Here is a 22,915-nt window from a genome sequence, read left to right on the forward strand (position 1 = left end):
TTGAAATCACAGATCATAAAGAGAAAAATATGGAAAGTCTAAAAATTCCAGAATTGGTTCCTTCTGCAGCTGAGGATTCTCAACAACTAAGGAAAGCTTTTGTAGGTCTCTCTCTTTTACCTTCATCATATATATTCAGATCTATATTCATAAAAAAAAATAAAAAATTAATCACTATGAAATTAGTTATGAAATTCATCGTTAATCTACCTAAATAGGTTGTAGCTAACATGATTTATTTTTTATAATCACGTTAAATAAGATTTTTGTTGTTTAATGAACAGAAGTTGTCTGTCGCTAATTCCTGTATATATTTTTGTTTTGGTAGTGAATTGTTTTATAATGGTTATTCTAATTATGTAAATTATATTATGCATGGAGAAGCATGCATCCATTTTACACTTTTATGATTAATTTGTGTTTTTCAAGTAATCATTCATCACTAGATTAATTATGATTTGATTTTCTATCCAATTAGTAGTTGTATGACCACAAAGACGGATCTAGAATTTGAACTTTATGAATTTGGGATTCTAGATGAACGACGACCTCAAATGCTTATACTTAATACATATTTGATGGATTTATTAAGAGCAACTTTCACATATAGCAAACACAAAATTCATATTTGTATGCTATAACAAAGTTTGCATAATTGCGCTCCATAGCAAATATAAATATGTATATTTCGCTATACATATACAAAAGAAAGCAGTTGTATAATCTACTTTGGTATACATATACAAAAAGATCAATTGTATAAAGCGAGAGAGGCGAGTGAGCGAGCGAGATCTGGGAGAGGGGAGAGAGGGGAACGAAAATATATGTATATATACAATTTTCACGCATTTTATACATTTGCGATTTTGTATAAAGTGAGAGAGGCGAGATCTGGGAGAGTGGCGAGCGAGATCTGGGAGAGGGGAGAGAGGGGAACGAAAATATATGTATATATACAATTTTCTCTCGCTTTATACAAACACAAACGCATTTATACAATTTGCGTTTTTTTGTATAAAGTGAGAGAGGTGAGTGAGAGAGCGAGATCTGGGAGAGTGGCGAGCGAGATCTGGGAGAGGGGAACGAAAATATATGTATATATACAATTTTCTCTCGCTTTATACAAACACAAACACACTTTATACACTTGCGTTTGTATAAAAAACGAGAAAGGCAAGAGAGAGAACGAGAGTGGCGAGCGAGATTCACCAGGAGAGAGGTGAAATAGCAACAGTTTGCTATGAGGTACAATTAAATCAAACTATATTTATAGCATTTAATTTAAATTAATAGTTTGTTATTATATACAATTTTCCCATTTATTAAACACAAATACAGAGTTTGGATCAAAGTTCTAGAATTATTACGAATGAACTTTTGCAATTATGAGTTGCAAGATTTCATATTTGTTAAAGATTTAGTAATTTTATGCACATACACATATATGTGTGCGCGCGTTTTGGCAAAAATATTGGGTTCAGATGTACACATTGAGTCCATGGCGCAACATTTGCCTAGTCTGAGTGTGTGCTATGTTGATGAAACATTTGCAGGATGGGGAACAGATGAAGCGTGTATTATTAAGATCTTGGGTCATCGAAATGCAGCACAACGAAAGCTAATCAGAGAAACTTATGAAGCAACTTATGAAAAGGATCTTCTCCAAGACTTGGATGGAGAAATATCAGGTGACTTTCAGGTTCGTTTCAATTCTTCCTTATAAACTAAAACTAATTATACTCGTCCAAAGGGTGGTCAATTGAATCCCCTTCGTCAGAAAACTATACTCGTCCAGTCCAATTTATGTGAATAGTTTGAATGTAAACAGAGTTTTAGAAAAAAATTTGAAGACTTTTGAAACTTGTAACGTTAAACATACTATAAGATTTGTGTGGTTATAAAAGCTTCTCATTAAGGGTAAAATTGGAAGTGTAAAGTTAGTTGTTTCCAAATTTAGTTCTTTCTGGAACGGACTAAAATAGAAAGCATGTCACATAGATTGGAACAGAGGGAGTAGTATTGTGTATAGGTGAAAGTCCTTTTTATGTGTACATATTGGGGTTCGACTTCTACATGTGACATTCTTTTAGCATATTTTGAATCCACTCATCTCCAATCCTGCATCGATATGTTTGTAATGCAATCAAAATGGCGTTACAGCGTATAGTGCATTTGTGGACTATGGCTCCAGCTGAACGCGATGCATGCTTGGCTAACGAGGCTATCAAACATCTGCCTGGTAGCAACTGCATTATCATGGAAATTGCTTGTGCCAGGTCTTCTGTTGATCTCTTTAAGGTGAGGCAGAACTACCAAGCTCGTTACAAGAAATCGCTTGAAGAAGATGTTGCTGATCACTCAACAGGGGATTTTCGTAAGGTACTTTCACATGTTGTGTCTTTTTCATCCATTTCGTAAACTAATACCCAAACAGCTTTTGGTTTCTCTTGTAACTGCATTAAGATATGAGGGAGAAGAGGTGAACATGGAATTAGCAAGTGATGAAGCAAAGATACTACATGAGAAGATCTCTGATAAGGCTTATAGTGATGAGGAGTTCATCAGAATTCTTTCGATTCGGAGTAAAACTCAGCTCAATGCAACATTTAATCAGTACAATGACAAATTTGGCAATGCCATCAACAAGGTAGAATTCAAAACACCACTCAACATTTAAATTTTCTTACTTATAGTCTTGTTAGTGTTTTTTTTGTGGAAGGGAGCCTTGGAGCAACGGTAAAGTTGTCTCTGTGTGACTTCCGGGTCACTAGTTCTAGCCATAGAATCATTGCTTCAAGGTAGGCTGCCTACATCACATCTCCTTAGGGTGCAGGTCTTTCTCCGGACCCTGCTTGAACAAGAGATGCTTTGTGCACGGGCTGCCCCTTCTTTTAAGACTTGTAATGGTCTTTTTGCAATTACTAGTTTGAAGTTCTATACAAGATTCATATCTGCATTTTAGGTAGAACCCCTCTACAACTACCCATTTTTTAATAAAAAAGGGGAACCTTGGCTTAACTGGTGACCACGTGGCCACGGGTTTGAGCTATGGAAATAACCTCTTGCAGAAATGCAGGGTAAAGTTACGCACCATAGACCCTGGCAGTCTGGTCCTTCTGCAAACCCTGTGTATAGCGGGAGCTTAATGCACCAGACTGCCCTTTTATCAGATATCAGTATTATGAACTTTTTTTTATCAAGTCATTGGGCTTATGCAGGATTTGAGAGCCAATCCTAAGGATCAATACTTGACCTTACTCAGATCAGCAATAAAGTGTTTGATGGAACCCGAGAAGTACTTTGAGAAAGTTCTTCGATTAGCAATGAAGGGGTTTGGCACAGACGAAGAGTCTCTTACTAGAGTTGTTGCCACTCGAGCTGAAGTCGATATGGAGCTCATCAAAGAGAAGTACTACAAGAGGAACAGTGTGACTCTGGAGAGTGCAATTTCTGATGACACTTCAGGAGACTATGAGAAAATGCTTTTAGCCTTAATTGGCCATGGAAATCTTTGAATGATACAAGTATGTTGTAGGATATGAGAAGTGTTCCTTAAATTCTGCAGTTTTTGAGTTTTAGTTCAAGAATGTGTGGCATATGTCCCATAAGAGTTAGCTTCTTGTTTTCACATAATACTCCAAACCATTTTACTTGTCACATTTTTAGTTTAACACGTCCCTTAAGAAACTATGTCTTTTGACTTTCATATTCTTATTTATTACTCCATCTTTAATCATTTAAAACGTTAATATCTTGTACTCTTCACTTAGGTTTTCTGTGCTAATTAGTCAATGTTTATTACTTCCAAGAATAATTATTACCAAGGGCAAAATAGGAAAAATGTACTCAGTTATATCTCGAACTATCTATTTTCAGTAAGAACGACAAGTAAAGTTGTCTGAAGGGAGTAACAACAATTCCTCAATTCTTGTATACATACATAATTTTTTCCGAAGTTAATGAGTGCACGTGCAACCCATCCTTCCACGTGGGTCCACTTCTGATAATACTAGTCAAGCAACTATAATGTATACTATCCAGAAAAGTAGTACTCCAGTAGGATAATAGTCCTGTATTTTGAATCAAATGAGGGTGTAAAAATATTGTTTATAAGATACTTTAAAATTTACAATCCTCATTCCTAAACCACATTGAGTATGAGAAGGTCCTCACTAGACAGAAGCAGCTGAAGTTTTTGCATTTACAGGTTTAACATAAGTATCGCGCAGTATGATGTGATCGTTTACTTAAAATAATCTGATGCTGCTCTCTCCGCCTGGTGGTTTACGTACGCCACCATAGCAAACTCTGGATTCAGCTTTACCATCGGAGAATATACCGCTACCACTCATTTCTCTCAGCTTAGACCTGCTCAGTGACTTTTCTGAAGATCCAGGAGGAGTGACAGTGTCTCCCTTGAAAATGCCATTGCCGTTCAACTCTGCAACTTTCTGGTTATGTATTTTCTTTACTGGCTCCACAACAGGCTCACCGCCAAACAAGATACTACTTTGACCACCAGAAGGCTGTACAATGCACAAGAGAAATGAGATCCATAGTAGTTAAAATGGCAAAACACGGAAAATAAGACGAGTAAAATGCCAACTCTAAACATTAAATCCACAACTCAAGATAGCATTTGAGACATTAAGAGTCAAAATCAATCTTAAGGTCCAGTGGTATTTTTCTAAAAATAAATAAATTAATCATTTCGACAGAATTTTTCAAGTTCCACATTAATTAGAAGGCGTCTTACTGTATTGCAACTCTTTTTCCTCCGGAACACAAAGTTATTTGACAGATTGCTGGATCACTACCTTTATCTTTGGCATAATACATAGACACCTTAATTTGGCCTGAATTGACAACTACATACTTCAACTTTAAGAATGAACATCTAGTAGACACGTCAACTTGTCCCCGCTGTGTCTCGTGGACAGCCGATGCTGACGCAGCCCATAAATTTTGGAGGTGTTTAGATGATCATTTTGTAAATTGGAGTGTTCAAGTGACACAATGGAGACGTGTTGAGATGTCTAGATGTGCATCCTCAAAGTTAATGTATTTAGCTGTCAGTTACAGTGTCTATATATGTATTACGCGTTTTTCCTTTGTCAACTTTATCTACCTGAAGCATTTTACTATGGTAAAACCAAAAAAGATTTTCCTTACATCTAATATCATTTTCACGAGATTATCACATTTAATACTCAACTCTATTTGAGGAAGCAGATAGTGGGAAGAGATTGAGAAGATGAGTTGGGATGGGAGAGTGGTGCAGTCAAGGCTGGAGCGAGAAATTTGAAACAGAAACAAGGCTCAGTAAGCAACTTACATTAGAAACCTTGACAGATGTGCGCACAACTCGTGGAGCAGGATCACCCATGTCTTTGCTTTCTTTGGGCTGCAATGACTGTGCAATAGTTGATGATCTTGGAGGAACTTCTATGGGAGGTCCAAAGATGTTACTTCCACTAAGTTCCTTGCTCTTTGCTTCCGACAACTGCTTCTTCACCTTGCTATGTATCTTGCTTTCTTGGTTTCCACTCAGCTCATGTTGCTTTTCCACTTCTGTCAGAGTGACAGGCATTTCCTCGGAGATATTTTCTACAGTACTTAATGAAAGCCTGTCTATCTTGCTTTCTTGGTCTCCACTCAGCTCGTCCTGCTTTTCTACTTCTGTTAGAGTGATAGGCATCTTCTGGGAGATCTTTTCTTCAGTACCAAATGAAATCTGGCTTTTCCCATTTGCACCTTGCTACAATGGCATTTTATAATTCGATCAAAGTGCTATTCACTGATTTCCTAATTATGTAGCCTGCTCGTATTCCTAGTCCGATGCGGTAATAAGTTTTCATAAGTAAGAGGAAACTGGTACCTGAACAATCCGCACAGATGTCCTGATGTTAGCATTACCGTTAACAGGTCCAGATTCTGATGCAACATCCTTACCACCAGCAGAAAATATATTGCTGCCATTCATCTCCTTCAGTTTATACCCTGAAGAAGGTCCCCTGAAGATAGCAAGTTTCAACAGGGATAAGTGCTAGAAATAAGAGTACATAAATTCAAAGCTAATGTCAGTTACTTAATTTTTCATTTTCTTTCCAAACAATAGGAACTTCTTTGTCTACGAACATGAGTTGCAACAACACGGGAACATAATCCTGATGACTCTCTAGTATTTTTGGTTCCACTAGTCGCAAGTCGCAAGTCGCAAGTCGCAAGTCGTGTGAGAAAACAATTACCAGTCAACTGTGGAAGTGCTTAGACTAGGCTTTCATTTAGCTTGGATGTAGGTTATCATTATAATGATATTATTACTATCTTTAAGCTAGTCATCAACCTACCGCAATCCTCCACCTACATCATTATACCTACAAATATTTCCTCCAAGTCCATACAATAAAGAGCTAATTAACTTGATACGATCCTTATGGCTGTAATTTCTAACACCAGACATCCACAAAATAGCATCCTAATTACATCAATTACTACTATACGGAATTACTTCCATTTCCCAGCATGATCAACAATGCTTCTAATGCGAAGGTATCGTAGGATACAAAATGGCTGATCAGTTAAGGAATCGAATGTTACAAAAACCTATCAATGGTGAGCAGCATCAAATCTACATTTTCAATAATGATAAAAAAAAAGGTCAAACTGATAACAAATACAACAAATGGTGGGACAGATCAAAAACACAAAAGCATTCGAACCAAATTAAAGATCATAGAGAGGCATGCACATCCTGATCAATGAAAAGGAAAAGCAACGGAAAATAACGCCTCCACTCTATCGTACATTTAAACCAAAATGGCAATCTACTTTACTAGGAAAAGAAACAGCAAATAACCAAAAAAAATAATTTAAAATCATCTTTACTGAATACTGGAATAAAATTGGAAAAAAAAACAAAACTAAATGCACACAATACTTCTATATGAAACATAATTATCATTAAAACAAGAGAAAATATGAGATTTCAGGCTATATAATACCTCTGGAGTTTGAAATGAACAATGAAGCATTGCACAATAGAACATATTAAGTTAACATGCAATACAAGAAGAAAAAAGATTTTTAAAAGAATCAAATAATAATGAAATATCAATCAATAAATAAATCTATTACGCTCTTCAATTCCAAATTAGTTAGCATGTGCTCTATAATACCTCTTTCTATTCATTTATTCATTCATTCTCAGGCTCATTTCGTTCAAATACCAAATATTAAACAGAAAAGCATAAAAAATGTCCTAAAGTATTTGAAATTGAACAAACATTAATAGTTTGGTCTAAAAATGCTCATGTCGTCAATAGTTTGGCTCAAAAAATGATCATAGGGACATTTCTGGGCCAGCTTTCATGCACCTCAACTAATTTCACAGGATATTGTCACCTTCCACCCACCAGCAACCGGTACCAAATAACTCTGTTTGGTAAGAATTAATGAGGACATTTTTTTATCCAAACTATTAATATAGAAAACATTATTGAATCAAACTATTACAGGAGATCATTTTTGTTCAATTTCTTATAATTTAACAACATTTTTACCCTTTCGAATTTTAAACAAAATAAAACAATTCAAAAAGCTTCTTCTTTTCGCTCACCTTTTATACAAGTTTTCCGCTTCCTCATCAGTAACATCTCCTGGAAACAGCACCTTACCGATTCCATTAGAAGGCTGCAACCACAAAAAGAACAAAAATGACAAAATTAACCCTCAACACCTCGCTCGCCGGCGAAACAACGGCAAATAGCTAAAAAAATACCTGACGAGAACGATAAGCGGACGGCGGCGGCGGAACCTCTGACGACCAATTCAGCAGATCCGCCGTGCATGTTCTCGAATTCCGTGCAGGTGTAGATTTCTCCATTGTTTTTTTTTTTTTTACGGCCACCGAGTTTTAACAGAACAACTCTGTGAGTCGGTTCGTTTGGAATTTTGAATGAATTATTTAAGATTTTATTTTTTTCTGAATGTTTTCTATTTTTTCAATGCTTATTTGTTGGTAACGTTTTTAAATTTGTTGTTGATCAAATATTTTTTTGTGTGGGGCCCTTTGCATGGATGTAAAATTTTGACACGTGGTTGAATCCATGTAAAGTGGAGACAATTTTTTTTTTTCTAAAAATGATCATAAACTAAAATAGAAAGAAATTTCTTATTACATGTACTCAAATTTTTCGAGAAGAAAAATCTAAAATTGACTCTTCTATTTTAATAAATAACTATGATTTAAGATCTTATTTATTTGTAAGTAATGTAAGTTTAAATTTTAATTATTTAGATCTTAATTATTAAGTTGATTTAATTTTATAGTCTTAATCTAAATTATTACATGTGTTTATTATTGTAATTTTATGATTCCTTAAATAAATTTTGAAAAATATAGTTTGTCAGAAGTGTTAATTGAAAAAGCACCTTTTAAAGAGTAGCAATTTGTATTTAACTAATCAATTTGATTTTCAAAAAAATATATTAAATCAGTAATTTATAAACAATATTTTGAAAGCTAATATTTTGGTTTCTTATTCCTTAAATAAATTTGAATAGTAATTTTGAAAAATATAGTTTTTCAGAAGTGTTAATTGAAAAAGTACCTTTTAAAGAGTAGCAATTTGTATTTAACTAATCAATTTGATTTTTAAAAAAAAATATTAAATCAGTAATTTATAAACAATATTTTGAAAGCTAATATTTTGGTTTCTTCCTCTTCTTCTTTTATTCTCAAGGACTTTTTTTTTTCCAGCCAATGTCCAAAGTTTGTATTGGAACTCCGATTAAATTTGAGTCGCGTACTGCAAAGTCCATTTGGAGACGGCACTTCCAACATGATTTTCTCCATATCAGGACTCAAACTCGAGCCTCTAATAAAGGGTGAATTTGTTTCATCACTAAACCACAACTCATGTTGATCACTTTTTTATTTAAGCCTTCATCAAATGCCTAATATCTTAAAAGACCTAACAAGGATAAAATTACACAGTTTTGAGTAATACAAAAAAATTAATAACATTCATCTTTTAACTTCTAAAAATAAAAAGTATTTCTGTTTTTTATTCAAAATCTCGTGGTTTGACATTATAAATGAATTTAATTGTTTAACCTCTAATTATAGTAATTTACTTGCTTGAATAGAACCAACAGGATCCGTAATTACTTGCTTGAATAGAACCAACAGGATCCGTGGCGCAATGGTAGCGCGTCTGACTCCAGATCAGAAGGTTGCGTGTTCGATTCACGTCGGGTTCAAATCCCCGATTCTATAATCGGATCCATTCTTTTTGTGTTTTCTCCACTTTTTTTTCAAATTATATACTCCAATCTTTTCAACAAGCATGGTTACTTTTTGAGTTTTTTTTTTTTTAAACAAAATATAAATTTCTCGGTTAAATTTTACTTTTTAAATAAAAATTGAAATTCCAACTCATATTTTCCAGAGAAGCTGAAGTTTGAAATCACAATCGTACATTACATGTTTAAACATTAATTTGAACTTACGACTTGTCCAAACACAAGTTTGATGTTTCACATTCAAAATAATTGGTTTTGACCTCAACAAAAATTTACGCTTTTGATTTCTTTATTTGTGAATATTCACAAAATTACTATAATTATTAACTATTCTACAACTTAATTACTCATGTGTTAAGTTTGACGTGTTACCACATATTTCCACTAATACACTATTAAATTGTGAGTTTCAATCAAAAATATACTTTGTTTAGCCTCCTCCTTCTGTTTTAATGCTTTGAACAACAATGGCACCACATGTATGTTGTGCTCCTTCCATACAGCATGATGAGCCATATATCTTGCATTGGTACAAATAGCTCGAATCTTCGCCTTCCACGGCCTCAGAGTCACTATCACTACCACTCCTTGTAATCCCCTGACCTTTCAGTCCTCGAGTGATGAGGACTGTTTTGTGTCTGGATGCAGATACTGCATCCAGACACTTGAGTTTCCCTTAGGTAAGTTCACCTGAGCGAATTGGAAATCTTGTATCTACCACTACTATGGAAAATCCGAGCAAATGTTAAATTGATGGCAGAGATACTGCTGAATGCCACCGAGGAAGGGGGTTCCTCTCATTCACATCTCATCGCGTTGATTGAGGAAATCAAACCTTGTGCTTTAAAAAACGCTGTCTCCACTTGAAATTCATGTTTCATTTTGTTACTTTCCCTTTATTTTCTCTTTTGATTTCAAAGACAATGTCATTTCAATAATACAAACAACATATCAAGAAGTAAGTTTGTTACTAACTACATTATATTGCTGAAAGAATTCCGTGTTCATCATTCTCAAGTAAGGGCTGTTGTTCTTCGGATGGAGAGTTCCCTGTTTCTTCAATCAGCTGCAACTGGACGTGATCCCTATCTTGTGGATATGTGCAATATAGGAAGGAATAGATGAAGCAACAGATGACCATTGGAATGCCTATTGCAGTGTACAATGCCTTGGCAAGTGATGCAGCATTTTGTCTATCTGTTTCAATTTCTTGTGTGCCTGTTGATCCCTCCGCGATTGGCTTATAACCAAAAACTTGTTGAGCTAGAATACCAACCACCAATGGAGCAAAAGATGATATTATGGTCTCAAAAGATCGATCCAGAGCATATATGCTTGTTCGAGCTCTCTTAGGAACTATCTCAGCAAATATTGAACTACAAACATGTCAAGGGTGAAATATTTTAGTGAATTCCTCAATTTAACTACCCAATATGTACAGCATGTATGATGCACTCCTTCCGTTTCAATTTGTTTGTCTTACTTTTCTTTCAGAAAGAATGTATCTTTCTCTTTTTGACAACTTTTTCCACCTGACATGCTTAAGACTACAAAATTAAAGAACATTTTAGTACCTTCTACGTATCTATAATTTAAGACTACAAGATTTCAAAAGTCTTCTTTACTTTCTTAAACTCTGTATCAAGTCAAAACCAGACAAACAGATTAAAATGGAGGGAGCTAGTAATAGAACTAGAGATCATGAACGGGGAAAACGATCATGAAAAAAAAATCTGTGAAATGTACTAACAAATGATATATGTGATGAGAAGAGACGTACTTGTTTGTTGCTGGACCACACCATGATATGATTGATCCCATGATGAACAAGACTAAACCGTGCAGCGTAGCTGTTTTAGGATCATTAGGCAATAGCAGCAGCAGAATTGCAGCTAAAGGAATTGCTGATCCAGTGCTAATCTGAGAGAGTATAACCCTACCAGAATTAGGCAAGCGCTTAGCCAATACATCCCCCATGAATCCTCCAAACAACGCGCCAAGCGACTGAGAAACTTGAAACAAAGTCCAGAGAAGTGCTGTTGTCTTGTGAGAGAATCCGATAAGCTCCAACCACATTGTGGCAAATGACAATGCTGACCAGGGGAACGTCCCGGAAACCCCTTGGGCGATAAGTATTTGAAATGAAGGAACTTTGATAACTGTTTTTGCTTCTTTTAGCAGTTCACTAACTTCTTTAAATGGTTTTACTTGAAGCTGATCTTTTCCTTTGTCAGCCTTACTTCCAAGATATCGTGGATCGTTGGCAAAGAAATAGACTAGAAAACCAACAAGAACACTTATAATACCAACCAGGTGAAAGGAGATTCTCCATCCAGGGATTCCCATGAATGATGTTTCGGCAATCAGCACAGACATAGTCCCACCAACGATCGATCCAAAACTTGATGTTAGTTCTAACCATCCAAAAGCAGTACCGCGATTACTTTCATGAGTTGAATCAGCAACTAAAGATTGGATTGCTGGTGTGACTATTGCAAGTCCTATTCCATTCAATCCTCTCGAAATTGCTATCTGTTAAACAACATCTGTCAGATTGCTTAAATTCAAGTAGTATGATAAAAGTAAACACATGAAAAAGTCAAAATCTACTGTCTATACATAAAAATATTTTTTACCATATATAAACAGTATAATTTTCTGTCAAAGACCCTTACTAGCTCGGCCACTACAACCATAAGTGGACAAAACTAACCCTTATTTTGTACTAATAGACCCTCGACTCAAGACAAACATAAACACAACATATATATATGAAAACATAAGCAGTAACAACAACATGATATACGCGACATAAATTAAATAACCTGAGTGAAGGTGGAAGAGATGGCAACAAGGAAAGTTGCAGCAGACCATAGAAAAGCACCGAAAGCAATGACGTGAGCTCTGTTATGACGAGCAGAAAGATAGGCAGCTAATGGATAACAAAGACATTGAACTAATGATCTAAACAGAGTAAGAGAACCAAGACCAGTTGGATCAGTATGCAAATCTTTGCCAACTTCTTTATAAACATTAGGTAACAAAGCTTCATCAGCTTTCTCCATTATACCAGCAATATTCACTAATACAAGAGTTAACTTATCTGATCTTAACTTCTTCATGGGAGCAATTTGGAGAATTCAAAAAAGTTAATGCAATTTGGATACTCAACTTCTAAAATGTAGCTAAAAAACTAAGTAAGAAAAAGGCAAAGAATAAAGTGATATTGTGATGAGGAAAATATAGCATTATATCTTTAATTTATTATTTTTTTCGTAAATTGTTTATGTATATCATATTTATTGAATCAACTACTTTCATTAATGATAATAGTGATAGTATCTTTTTATTTGAATTTGGAGTATTCATAAAGTTAAGCTCTGTTTCTCTGCTTTAGAGCTAAACAAAAAATATTACACTAATAAACAAAGTGAAAATTCAGATAATCAATATTCGAGCATCGATAAGTTTCTTCCTAGAGTTCTTTTTGTCCTTTGTTTGGATATCTATGAGATAATATCTCAGATAGTCACCCACGAATGAATAATTAAAATGTCTCTAGTTGCAAATTTAGCGTTTATTATGTAATAAATAATTACTTACATGTGCTCACATGCTCTATATGGCTACTTGATTTATTATTAATGTAGATGTAGATGTAGTTGTTTTGGTTCAACATAAAATTATGATGCAGTTGCCATTATTAAAGCGAGCTTAATTATTTTATTGTTGGGCATTTAGTATATTCGTTGACTTTTTTCAAAAAAATGTCATCTGCCAGTACTTTTTTGTGTATTTTGATTTGTCTAAAGTAGTTTAAAATCTAAATAGAATATTTGCAATTGTGATAAACAAGAAGATTTCAATTTAAATTTTCAACACTTAATCATGATCAATTAAGTAATATAGTTTTGTAACTCATTAAACCACTTAATTTTAATAAATTTATGTTATTTGACGTAAACATCTGACGCGAGATGTAAGAACCATTTAGTTGTTACACTAAAAGCTAGTTTATTATCAAGAGCCTCAATCATTGATATAGTTCTACTCTTATATAGTTGGTACAAACAACTAGATTAAGATAAAATTAAGAGAATTTGACATACTCCTTACATATTCCATTTGAAAATAGTAAGCAAATACAACTAAAAAATAATTCACATTTTTGAGTAGAACAAATGATCAATTATTCATTGCTAATTCAGTAGTTAATGTTATTGTATAAAATAAAAAACTATGGAAATCGACATAAATTATGATTGGCCACTAAAAATATATATATGATCAATGCAAAAAATAACATAAAAAGTCATTTTAATTTGCCTTTCATTCACCATTTTTGAGCTTTGTGAATGTAGCTAACATAATAACAACATACTTTAATCATGCTTAATTAATATAGATTTTCACCTCATTAAATCACTTAACTATACCAATTTATATGATTTGATGTATTCTAAATACTCATTCCAAGTTTTGCTTCTTTCACAAAACTTTAACTACTGAATTTCACAACTAATTTACTGAAAGAAGTCTCTGCTTGAGTAAGGGTTGTTGTTCTTCGTATGGATGATTGGGCGTTTCATCAATCTGTTGCGACAGGACACGATCCCTATCTCGTGGATATGTGAAATACAGGAAGGAGTAGATAGAGCAACAAATGACCATTGGAATGCCTATTGCAGTGTACATTGCTTTGGCAAGTGAGGCAGCATTTTGTCAAGAAAACGGGGATCTTTGGCGAAGAGATGGACTAAAAGATCAACAAGAACACTTATAATACCAACAAGGTGAAAGGATATTTTCCATCCCGGAATTCCCATAAATGATGTTTCAGCAATCAGCACAGACATAGTCCCACCAACGATTGCACCAAAACTTCCTGTTAGTGCTAACCATCCAAAAGCTGTACTGTGATTAGTATCATGAGTTGAATCAGCAACTAGAGATAGGATTGCTGGTGTGACTATTGCAAGTCCTATTCCATTCAATGCTCTCGAAATTGCTATCTGATAAACAACATCAACAAGATAACACTTTCTTTCTTGTCATTGTTTCAGAAAGGCGCAACAGATAAACGGAATTTTCATGTAATGTCAACTACACAAACAAACCACAAATACAACACTATTTGAAAAAAAACATCATCTACAGAGGAATGAAGCAGAGACCTCAGCAAAGGTAGAGGAGATGGCAACAAGGAACCAAAGGAAAGCACCGAGAGCAATGACATTGGCACGATTATGACAAGCAGCAAGAAATGCAGCAAGAGGGTAACAAAGACATTGAACTAATGATCTGTAAAGACTAAGTGAACCAAGACCAGCAGGATCAATATTCAAGTCCTTGCCTCCCAATTATAGATGTGGCGCGCTTCACACCGATAACTAGGACTCTACAGACACGGCTTCATAGACTCCCTAGGACTCTTGAACTCTGTTCTCTGATACCAAGTTTGTCACGCCCCGAGCCTACACCCTGGGCGGGACCGGCACCCGGAGACCATTTTTGGCCCCAAGCGAACCCTTGGCCTGGCTTTCTTAACTCAGCGGAAACCTAACTCAACAGAATAACTCAATGCAAACGCAAGGTTACAAAATAACTTAACTTATAACATCTAGCCACAAAGGCAACTTGAACCTCAAAATAGGATATTTATATATATACATAGATGAGAGACTCAAAACTAACTGACTGACTGTCTATGAAGCCTCTATAATACTGAGATGGATGTTGGGACAGTCCCCGCAACATCCTAATAAAACAAAACTAAGGGAACAAAACAACCGAGTCCTCCGAAAAGCAAGGAAGCTCACCACTGACTCTGGAGTGCTCAACTGGATCAACGGCGTGCTGGATGCTGATCCGAGGTACCTGTATCTGCATCGTCATAAGATGCAGGCCAACTGGCATCAGTACATTGAATGTACGAGTATGCGAGATGGAAAGCTAAGCCACAACTTAAGCTTGAAAAGAGTACAAGAGAACACTTACCTTGGCTCTGTTCGACTCATGAATAACTGAACTCAATATATAAAGAAATAAGACACATGCAATATACAAAGCTTGTAAAATAGTGTGAACAACTTAGCTCATTAATGATAAAACAATAACAAACTCAACTTTACTTATATATAAGTAATATAACTTTAGTGGGAGATTCTTTAACCAACAATCACCACCATGAGCCCTAGTGGTGATACAACGTTTTACCTCACGTTGCCCAAGGACCATCCTATACCTGGCCGTGGTATAGGAAGCTATCTTTACTAAGTGGATCCACTAGCTTAACTTTCGTGATCATCTAAAAAGTATGACCCGAGAAAATCCCATGTTGGCCGCATAGTTCTTATGGAGAGCTGAGTTACTATGAACTCGTGTCCCCAACTCGGTGCTCAAGACTACTCCCAAAAATATACTTTAGCTCATAAGTGTTTTAAATACATCTTTCTTTAGTTGAGATAATTGCTCAAAATCTAGCCCAAAGGCTCTCTTGGAATCGATGTTCCTTTCTTACTCAAATGTAAACAAACATTTAGAAACTTCTTTGGGAAATACATAGTTCCCTAATAACCTTTGAGAAATGGATTTGACTTTATGCTCTTGACTCAACTTGAAACTTGAGACTCTTCACTTGGCTTGAACTCTATACTCTTTACTCGACTTGAAACTTGAATCTTAAAACGAAGGTAAAACATTTAATAACGACTCTTGAAAAGCTTTAGCGACTTGCTTGAACTTACTTCTTAACTTTGCTTGACTTGACTCTAACTTCGCCTTGACTTCGATCCTAACTTGCCTTGAATTGAACTATGGATTCAAGGTATATAATCCCATGTTTATGGATGAGTTCGGGATGTCTAAATGTACCTTAGAGTGTTGAAAACAACTATAGAACATAGGTACAATACCAAGGAACATGCATGAGAAAGTGTGTAAAGAATGGGGGAACTTGGCGTCCTTGGCGCTCTGCAAGGCGCAGAGCGCCTGCCCTTGAAGCTCAGAAGGGACCTGCTGGCGCTCTGCTAGGCGCGCGGCCCCAAAGGCTGGACTTCAGAGTCCCTTTTGGGGCGCGCTGGCAGGCGCGACGTGCCAGCCCCTTGCCCAGAAAATCTTACTTTTCTCCTTCTTTTTCCCAACTCTAAACCACCCTAACTTCAATGGACTCAACCCTAAACACTAAGGATCATAAAATCCCTCAACATACAATAGATTCAACTCAAACACACAACCAAATCATATCCCACAACCAACAAAAACTTCAACAACACAATCAACAACATCAACAACATATCCAATCTTTTCTCAATAATAAAAATGAGTTTGGTGTGTGGGGGAAATGATCAACCCAACACTAAGAACTCTCATACCTAGTGGGGATCACCCCCGACGATATCCACGACGGAAACTTGCTTGATCTCCTCTTTCTCCTCTTCTTCTCCTCTTCTACTCTTCTTCACTCTCAAGCCCTAGCTCTCGCTCTTCTAAAAAGGGGCCAAAATGATCCAAAAATCAGCCTAACACAACAATATAACCCCAAAAGAAATGGCTAGGGAAAAGACCAAAATGCCCTTAAAATTTCCGGATGGATTCCCTGCCAACTGCCCAACTTTCAAAGGGCATAACTCGCTCATACGAACTCAGAATCGAGCAAACTTGGCGGCATTGGAAAGATCATTCCAAGGGCTTTCCAAACATAATTGTTTGTTGTGTCAACAAAACACCACATTAGAAGCTGAAAAAAAATAAGTTAGTATGAGGTGTTGAATACTCTATCCTTTGAGGAAAAACAGATAAAACTTAATTTAATGCAGATAATATCACACTGCGTAAAAATATTTTTCGGCTGATTTAACCTAACAATTATTGGTAACTTCGGCCAAAATTTTGGTAGGATAAAGTTAAAGGAGTTCAACATCTACTATATATATACATAAAAAATAATTTTAACCATATATAAACTGTTAAGAAGTTCACATCGGTAGAGGGATGTGAATTTGATATCCTTATATGGACTTGGACAAACTTCCCCTCATGAGCTAGCTTTTGGGGTTGAGTTAGGCTCAGGTGTCATATCTTCACATAAACAGTATATTTTTTTGTTGAAGACACTTGCTCGTCCCCTACAACCACAAGTGGACAAAATTTACTCTTATTTAATGCAGTTAGAGAGATTCAAAATCGAAATTGTTTTCAGTTAACAAATAATGACATAAATGAGCCTTTTTTTTCAAAATTTGATGGCATATTTGAGTCTTTTTCCCTTAAATATATTAAGGACGCGTTTGACTATAATAATTTATCTTTTTCCGTAGTTCAACTTCTTTCATTTACATATTTAAACTACTGCATCTCCTGATACTTTTAGCTTAAATTTTGTAAAAAAAAAGGTTTTTATGTGTTTGATTTGATGTTTATAATTAAAGAAGGTACCATAATTTTATAAGATTAACATAACTTCACATTGAATTCTTGAAAATACATATTTGAGTAAAAAATGTCTAATATGAAGCTCGTTCAAAATATGTCCTAATTTGAGTATACAAATTAAATTTATGACAAATAATTACTGATAAAATTGATGATTTACACCAACGGAATTGGAATTAAATAACTCGGAGACAACACTCTAGACTTTTTAAAGATTATATATTAGATATAATTTAGAATTCTTGTATGTACAACGGGAGACACGTTCACTGCCCAAAACTAGCCGAAATTAATTAATTAAATAAAATTCCATGCATATGTGGGACCAAATCAAATTTCCTATAAAAAATAATAATAGTAATGTACTAATTGTTCACTTTTATTTGTCATTTATTTCGAAAATAAAATTTTATTTTTGTTTGTCACTTGTGACATATCAAAAAAATACAATACTCCTTCTATCCCTAATTACTAAGTTGATAGTTTAAAAGGTCACTTAACTTTGATAGTTTATCTAGTAAAGTCATTAAACTTTATTTTATATCAGTAAAATCATTCAACTTAAACCTTTATATCAATAAAATCACATTACTAAATTTATCATTAAAATAAAATTGGATACACTGTTGGTAACTTGGCTCGTACTACGATCCTTTGCGATTAACGAAGGATCCATCCTGTTTCGGTTCTTGAGAAGGGCTTTTAATTATGAAGTGGATGAATTAAAAATTTAAGATTTTCAACAAGTTCTATCTTTTTCAAAGTAATTAATTAGGGGTATAATAGGTAAAAAAAATGTTCTTTCTTAATTTATCAAAATTGACAAGTAATTAGGGACAACTAAAAAAGAAAAAGTGGACAAGTAATTAAGGACGGAGGGAATAATTTTTTTCATGGTATATCCTTAGTATTAAATACTTATTTTCCAAGACATCATTTAATAAGAGATAATTTGGTAAGGAATAATCCTTTTGGCCAGAAAATTTGGCCAAATGATATTTTACCTTTTTGAACATTTTTTTCCTTTTAACTTTAATATATTTTAACTAAAAGATGAAAAAAAGATCAGTTTATTTAAAAATAAAAAAAATATTATAACTTTTTTTAAAATTTCTGATCAAATTTTCTGGCCATTTAACATTACCCATTTGATAAAATACTTAAACCAATCATTATTTTGTGTGTGCCAAATAAAATTGTGACAATTAAGAGGAGTAATAAAATTTTTTATCAAGTTTCCCAAAAAAGCGTTGAATACTAGACGATGAGGATACACAAGGACCTAGAAGATTTTGGATTGTTTTCAAATGGATTTTATTTTCTTTGTTTTTTTCTCCATTATATTGAGGTCCTTTTATTTACTCCATTTATCAAGATATTTAATTTTAAATTTAATTTTTTATACATATTTAAAATTTATATAAAAAGAATTATAATGACATAAATTTAAATAGAATTATGTCAGCAACTACACAGTAGGTACCAACAATAAAGTCAAGATTTTTACTAAGAAATTCAAAAAAATAAAGGTAAAACTCATATTTCTTGGTTAGTTTTAATTAATATATTTCTGTAATTAGGTTTAGGTTAGGTAAAACTCATATTTCTTGGTCAATAACCTATTGATCATGCAAGAAAATAGCTTCTCCTATCACATGAAATTACTAAAGTTAATAAATTTAACCGCACTCAATATATATGATTTGACGTAAACATCTGTTGCGAGTAAGTATTTAGAGAATATTCATCATAAGTTTTGCTTCTTTCACAAAACTTTTAACTACTGAATTTCACAACTAATTTACTGAAAGAAGTCTGTGCTCGAGTAAGGGCTGTTGTTCTTCATATGGAAGATTGCGCGATTCATCAATCTGTTGCAACAGGACACGATCCCTATCTCGTGGATATGTGAAATACAGGAAGGAGTAGATAGAGCAACAAATGACCATTGGAATGCCTATTGCAGTGTACATTGCTTTGGCAAGTGATGCAGCATTTTGTCTATCTGTTTCGATTTCCCCTGAACTTGAAGATCCCTCAGGGATTGGCTTATAACCGAAAACTTGTTGAGCTAAAGAACCAACTAGCAGAGGAGCAAATGATGCTAACAAGGTCTCGAAACATCGATCCAGAGCATAAATGCTTGTTCGAGCTCTCTCAGGAACTATCTCAGCAAATATTGGACTACATTAAAAAGGCATTTTGAGCTTTGTGAATGTACCTAACATAATAACAAACAACATACACAGTGCAGTTTCACAAAGTGGGGTCTGGGAAGGGTTGACTGTACACAAATCTTATCTCTACCTCAGAGAAAGAGAAATTGTTTGCAATAGACCCTCGACTCAAGAAAAAACAATTCAAAGCAGTACAGAAGAAGAAGTAATGAAAGTACAAGAAGCAATAGTTAATGACAAAAACAACAGATAGTAACAAAACAACATGATAATATATTGGTTCAGAGTAGATATACCTGTTTGTTGCTGGACTGGTCCATGATGTGCAAAATCCCAATATAAACAGGAATAAACCATGCAAAAAAGCTGTTTTAGGATCATTAGGCAATAGCAGCAGCAGAATTGCAGCTAAGGGAATAGCTGAACCAGTGCTTATCTGAGAGACGATGATCCTACCAGAATTAGGCAAGTGTTTGGCCCAGACATCCCCAATGAATCCTCCAAAAACCGCACCAATTGACATAGAAACTACAAAGAAAGTCGAGATGAGTGCTGTCGTCTTGTGAGAGAATCCAACAAGTTCCAGCCACATAGTGGTAAATCTTAGTGATGTCCCATGGAATGACCCGAAAACCCCTTGTGCAACAATTATCTTGAAGGAAGGTACTTTGATAACTGCTTTTGCTTCTTTTAACAATTCTCTCACTTGTTCTTGAAACGGTTCCTGGGAAGGCTGATCATTTGCATTGACATCTCTGTCAAGAAAGCGGGGATCTTTCGCGAAGAGAAGGACTAAAACACCAACAAAAACACTTATAATACCAACCAGATGAAAGGAGATTCTCCAGCCCGGGATTCCCATGAATGATGTTTCAGCAATCAGCACAGACATAGTCCCACCAACAATTGCACCAAAACTCCCTGTTAGTGCTAACCATCCAAAAGCTGTACCGCGATTAGTATCATCAGTTGAATCAGCAACTAAAGATAGGATTGCTGGTGTGACAATTGCAAGTCCAATTCCATTCAATCCTCTCGAAATTGCTATCTGTTAAACAACATCAACAAGATAACACTTTCATTCTTCTCATTAGCTCCTACTAATATACAAGAGACAACATTAAGAACAAGACAAATAACACAAAACCAAAGTTTCTAGTATCCAAGTGTATGCAGACCTTACCACTACCTTAGAGGTAGAGAGTCTGTTCCAGATAGACCCTCAGCTCAAAAAAAAACAGTCGAAAGTAGTATATAGAGAAAGAAACACCATCTACAGAGGAATGAAGCAGAGACCTCAGCAAAGGTAGAGGAGATGGCAACAAGGAAAGTGGCACCGGACCAAAGGAAAGCACCGAGAACAATGACATTAGCACGATTATGACGAGCAGCAAGGAATGCAGCAAGAGGGTAACAAAGACATTGAACTAATGATCTGTAGAGACTAAGTGAGCCAAGACCAGCAGGATCAATGTTCAAGTCCTTGCCAACTTCTTTGTAAACTCCAGGTAACAGACTTTCATCAGCCATTTCCATTATAGCAGCAAAATTTATCAATATAAGTGTCAAGTTGTTCTTGCACTTCATCATCACCATTAATATCTCAATTAGCAAACCCTTTTTTTTTGTTTTGAAATTCAATGTTTACATTTAGTACATGCACATAGATATATGTGAGGAACTAGAGAAAAAGTTATTGGAACTATAAATATAAGTATTATAGTAAAGGCCATAGACAACTACTGAACATTTTCTAATTTAAGATATTTCAACTATTAGTCGTCTTACTTTCCTGTTTACACAAAATCATAAATAAAAAGAATGTTCAAAATTTAATCGTAATCGATAATCTAAATGCAAATTTGGCTTTGCTGAACGGATTAAAATATTATAATTAACGCCTTGTTGTTTTCGTTGCTTCAATTATCGTATTATTTTGTCATTGTTTATTACTCATTCTCTTCTTTATTATTTTCAACATGGCTTCTACAACTATATATGCTTTACATAATTGGCCTTTTTATATGCTTTACTAATAAATAGAATTTTATTTTTTTTTAAAAAAGGAATCATCACTCTCAATAAAGTGAAAGCATAAATAAAATAATACAAAGTACTTTGGGAAAGAAATATTTGAAATTCCATTTTCAAGAATATCCCTACATATATCACTTAATTGAAATTTTACAATTTCACCAAAATTTATTGTTTTACCTTTCTCCCTATCTATTATTTACGAACTTAATTAACTTACAATAATAACTACGTCTCAATCTGAAATAGTATGAGTAGGCTATATTCATCATTGTTGACACCCAATTTTGAACCTCCACATTATAGATTAATTACTGAGCTTCTTCAGTCTCGAACGAATAAAAAAATTAGTTTTATAAAATCTCAAAAGAAAAATAATATAGTTTGCAAGTTATTTTAAATAGTTGTGTTATTTTTATAATTTTTAAATAATATATGTGTTTTATATAATTATGTATATTTTAAGAATATTTGAAAACCATCACAAAAGATTTTACATTTTAGTTAAATATTTTATTAATTTAATTTAGTTTAAATTATAGTTATAATTTTGAGTTAATTAGTTTGTAATTAAATTAATTATTTTATAATCGATTTAATTATTTTATTTCGTTAAAATTAAGAAGCTCCTTGATTAATTTATATAAGCTCGTCTTATTTAAATTTTGGCCGAATTCGCTAATCAATTCAATTTGGCTACGTTTTGAACCTTATTGGGTTAGATTGTTAATTCACATGGCTAGTTACAATTTTAGCCAATTCCATACCTTATCTCTAATTTGTTGACCAATTTTGGGCCCTTTTTTTTTTTTTACCTCTTTTCAGCAGCCCAAATCAATTCCCCTTCTATTTTCCGCTAACCCAGGCCCATTCCCAACCTTATCAGCAGCCCATTCCCACACAATACAACAACAACAGCGACCAAACGATTCTGATGCCTCTGTTTTGGTTGATGCTATCTTTGT

General features: G+C 34.4%; 4 protein-coding genes and 1 non-coding gene across 6 annotated transcripts; 2 read left to right on the forward strand and 3 right to left on the reverse strand.

The window, feature by feature from the left end:
- The first annotated feature begins 29 nt into the window (after positions 1 to 29).
- On the forward strand, positions 30 to 3,620 carry LOC125867912 (annexin Gh1-like). Of its 2 annotated transcripts, XM_049548498.1 has the most exons (5): positions 30 to 105; positions 1,554 to 1,699; positions 2,161 to 2,379; positions 2,435 to 2,647; positions 3,219 to 3,620. In XM_049548498.1, exons 1-5 carry the CDS (start codon positions 30 to 32, stop codon positions 3,513 to 3,515), a joined length of 951 nt encoding a protein of 316 aa, XP_049404455.1. In that variant the 3' UTR covers positions 3,516 to 3,620. The 2 variants fall into 2 exon arrangements, with proteins under 2 accessions (XP_049404455.1, XP_049404457.1); XM_049548500.1 differs by lacking the exon at positions 30 to 105 and having other exon boundaries at positions 1,559 to 1,688.
- A 536-nt stretch (positions 3,621 to 4,156) lies between these two features.
- LOC125867637 (uncharacterized) lies at positions 4,157 to 7,915 on the reverse strand. The gene is made up of 5 exons (XM_049548195.1): positions 7,781 to 7,915; positions 7,619 to 7,692; positions 5,879 to 6,014; positions 5,336 to 5,758; positions 4,157 to 4,526 (listed from the first exon to the last, which is right to left on the reverse strand). The coding sequence occupies exons 1-5, from the start codon at positions 7,883 to 7,885 to the stop codon at positions 4,248 to 4,250; spliced, it is 1,017 nt and encodes a 338-aa protein (XP_049404152.1). The 5' UTR covers positions 7,886 to 7,915; the 3' UTR covers positions 4,157 to 4,247.
- Positions 7,916 to 9,192: 1,277 nt separating this feature from the next.
- TRNAW-CCA (transfer RNA tryptophan (anticodon CCA)) lies at positions 9,193 to 9,264 on the forward strand. Its single transcript has one exon. It is a non-coding gene; the product is annotated as a tRNA-Trp (tRNA).
- Positions 9,265 to 10,285: 1,021 nt separating this feature from the next.
- On the reverse strand, positions 10,286 to 12,437 carry LOC125869022 (thiamine pathway transporter THI73-like; the record flags this gene model as incomplete). The annotated part of the gene is made up of 3 exons (XM_049549578.1): positions 10,286 to 10,682; positions 11,087 to 11,838; positions 12,132 to 12,437. Coding segments are annotated over 3 exons (1,455 nt in total), but the record flags the coding sequence as incomplete, so codon positions are not given.
- A 7,098-nt stretch (positions 12,438 to 19,535) lies between these two features.
- Positions 19,536 to 21,512, reverse strand: LOC125869383 (uncharacterized). Its single transcript, XM_049549963.1, has 3 exons — positions 21,213 to 21,512; positions 20,213 to 20,964; positions 19,536 to 19,923 (listed from the first exon to the last, which is right to left on the reverse strand). Exons 1-3 carry the CDS (start codon positions 21,510 to 21,512, stop codon positions 19,536 to 19,538), a joined length of 1,440 nt encoding a protein of 479 aa, XP_049405920.1.
- Positions 21,513 to 22,915: the final 1,403 nt, after the last annotated feature.

The sequence above is a fragment of the Solanum stenotomum genome, chromosome 6 (genome assembly GCF_019186545.1).
Source record: "Solanum stenotomum isolate F172 chromosome 6, ASM1918654v1, whole genome shotgun sequence".
NCBI lineage: Eukaryota > Viridiplantae > Streptophyta > Magnoliopsida > Solanales > Solanaceae > Solanum > Solanum stenotomum.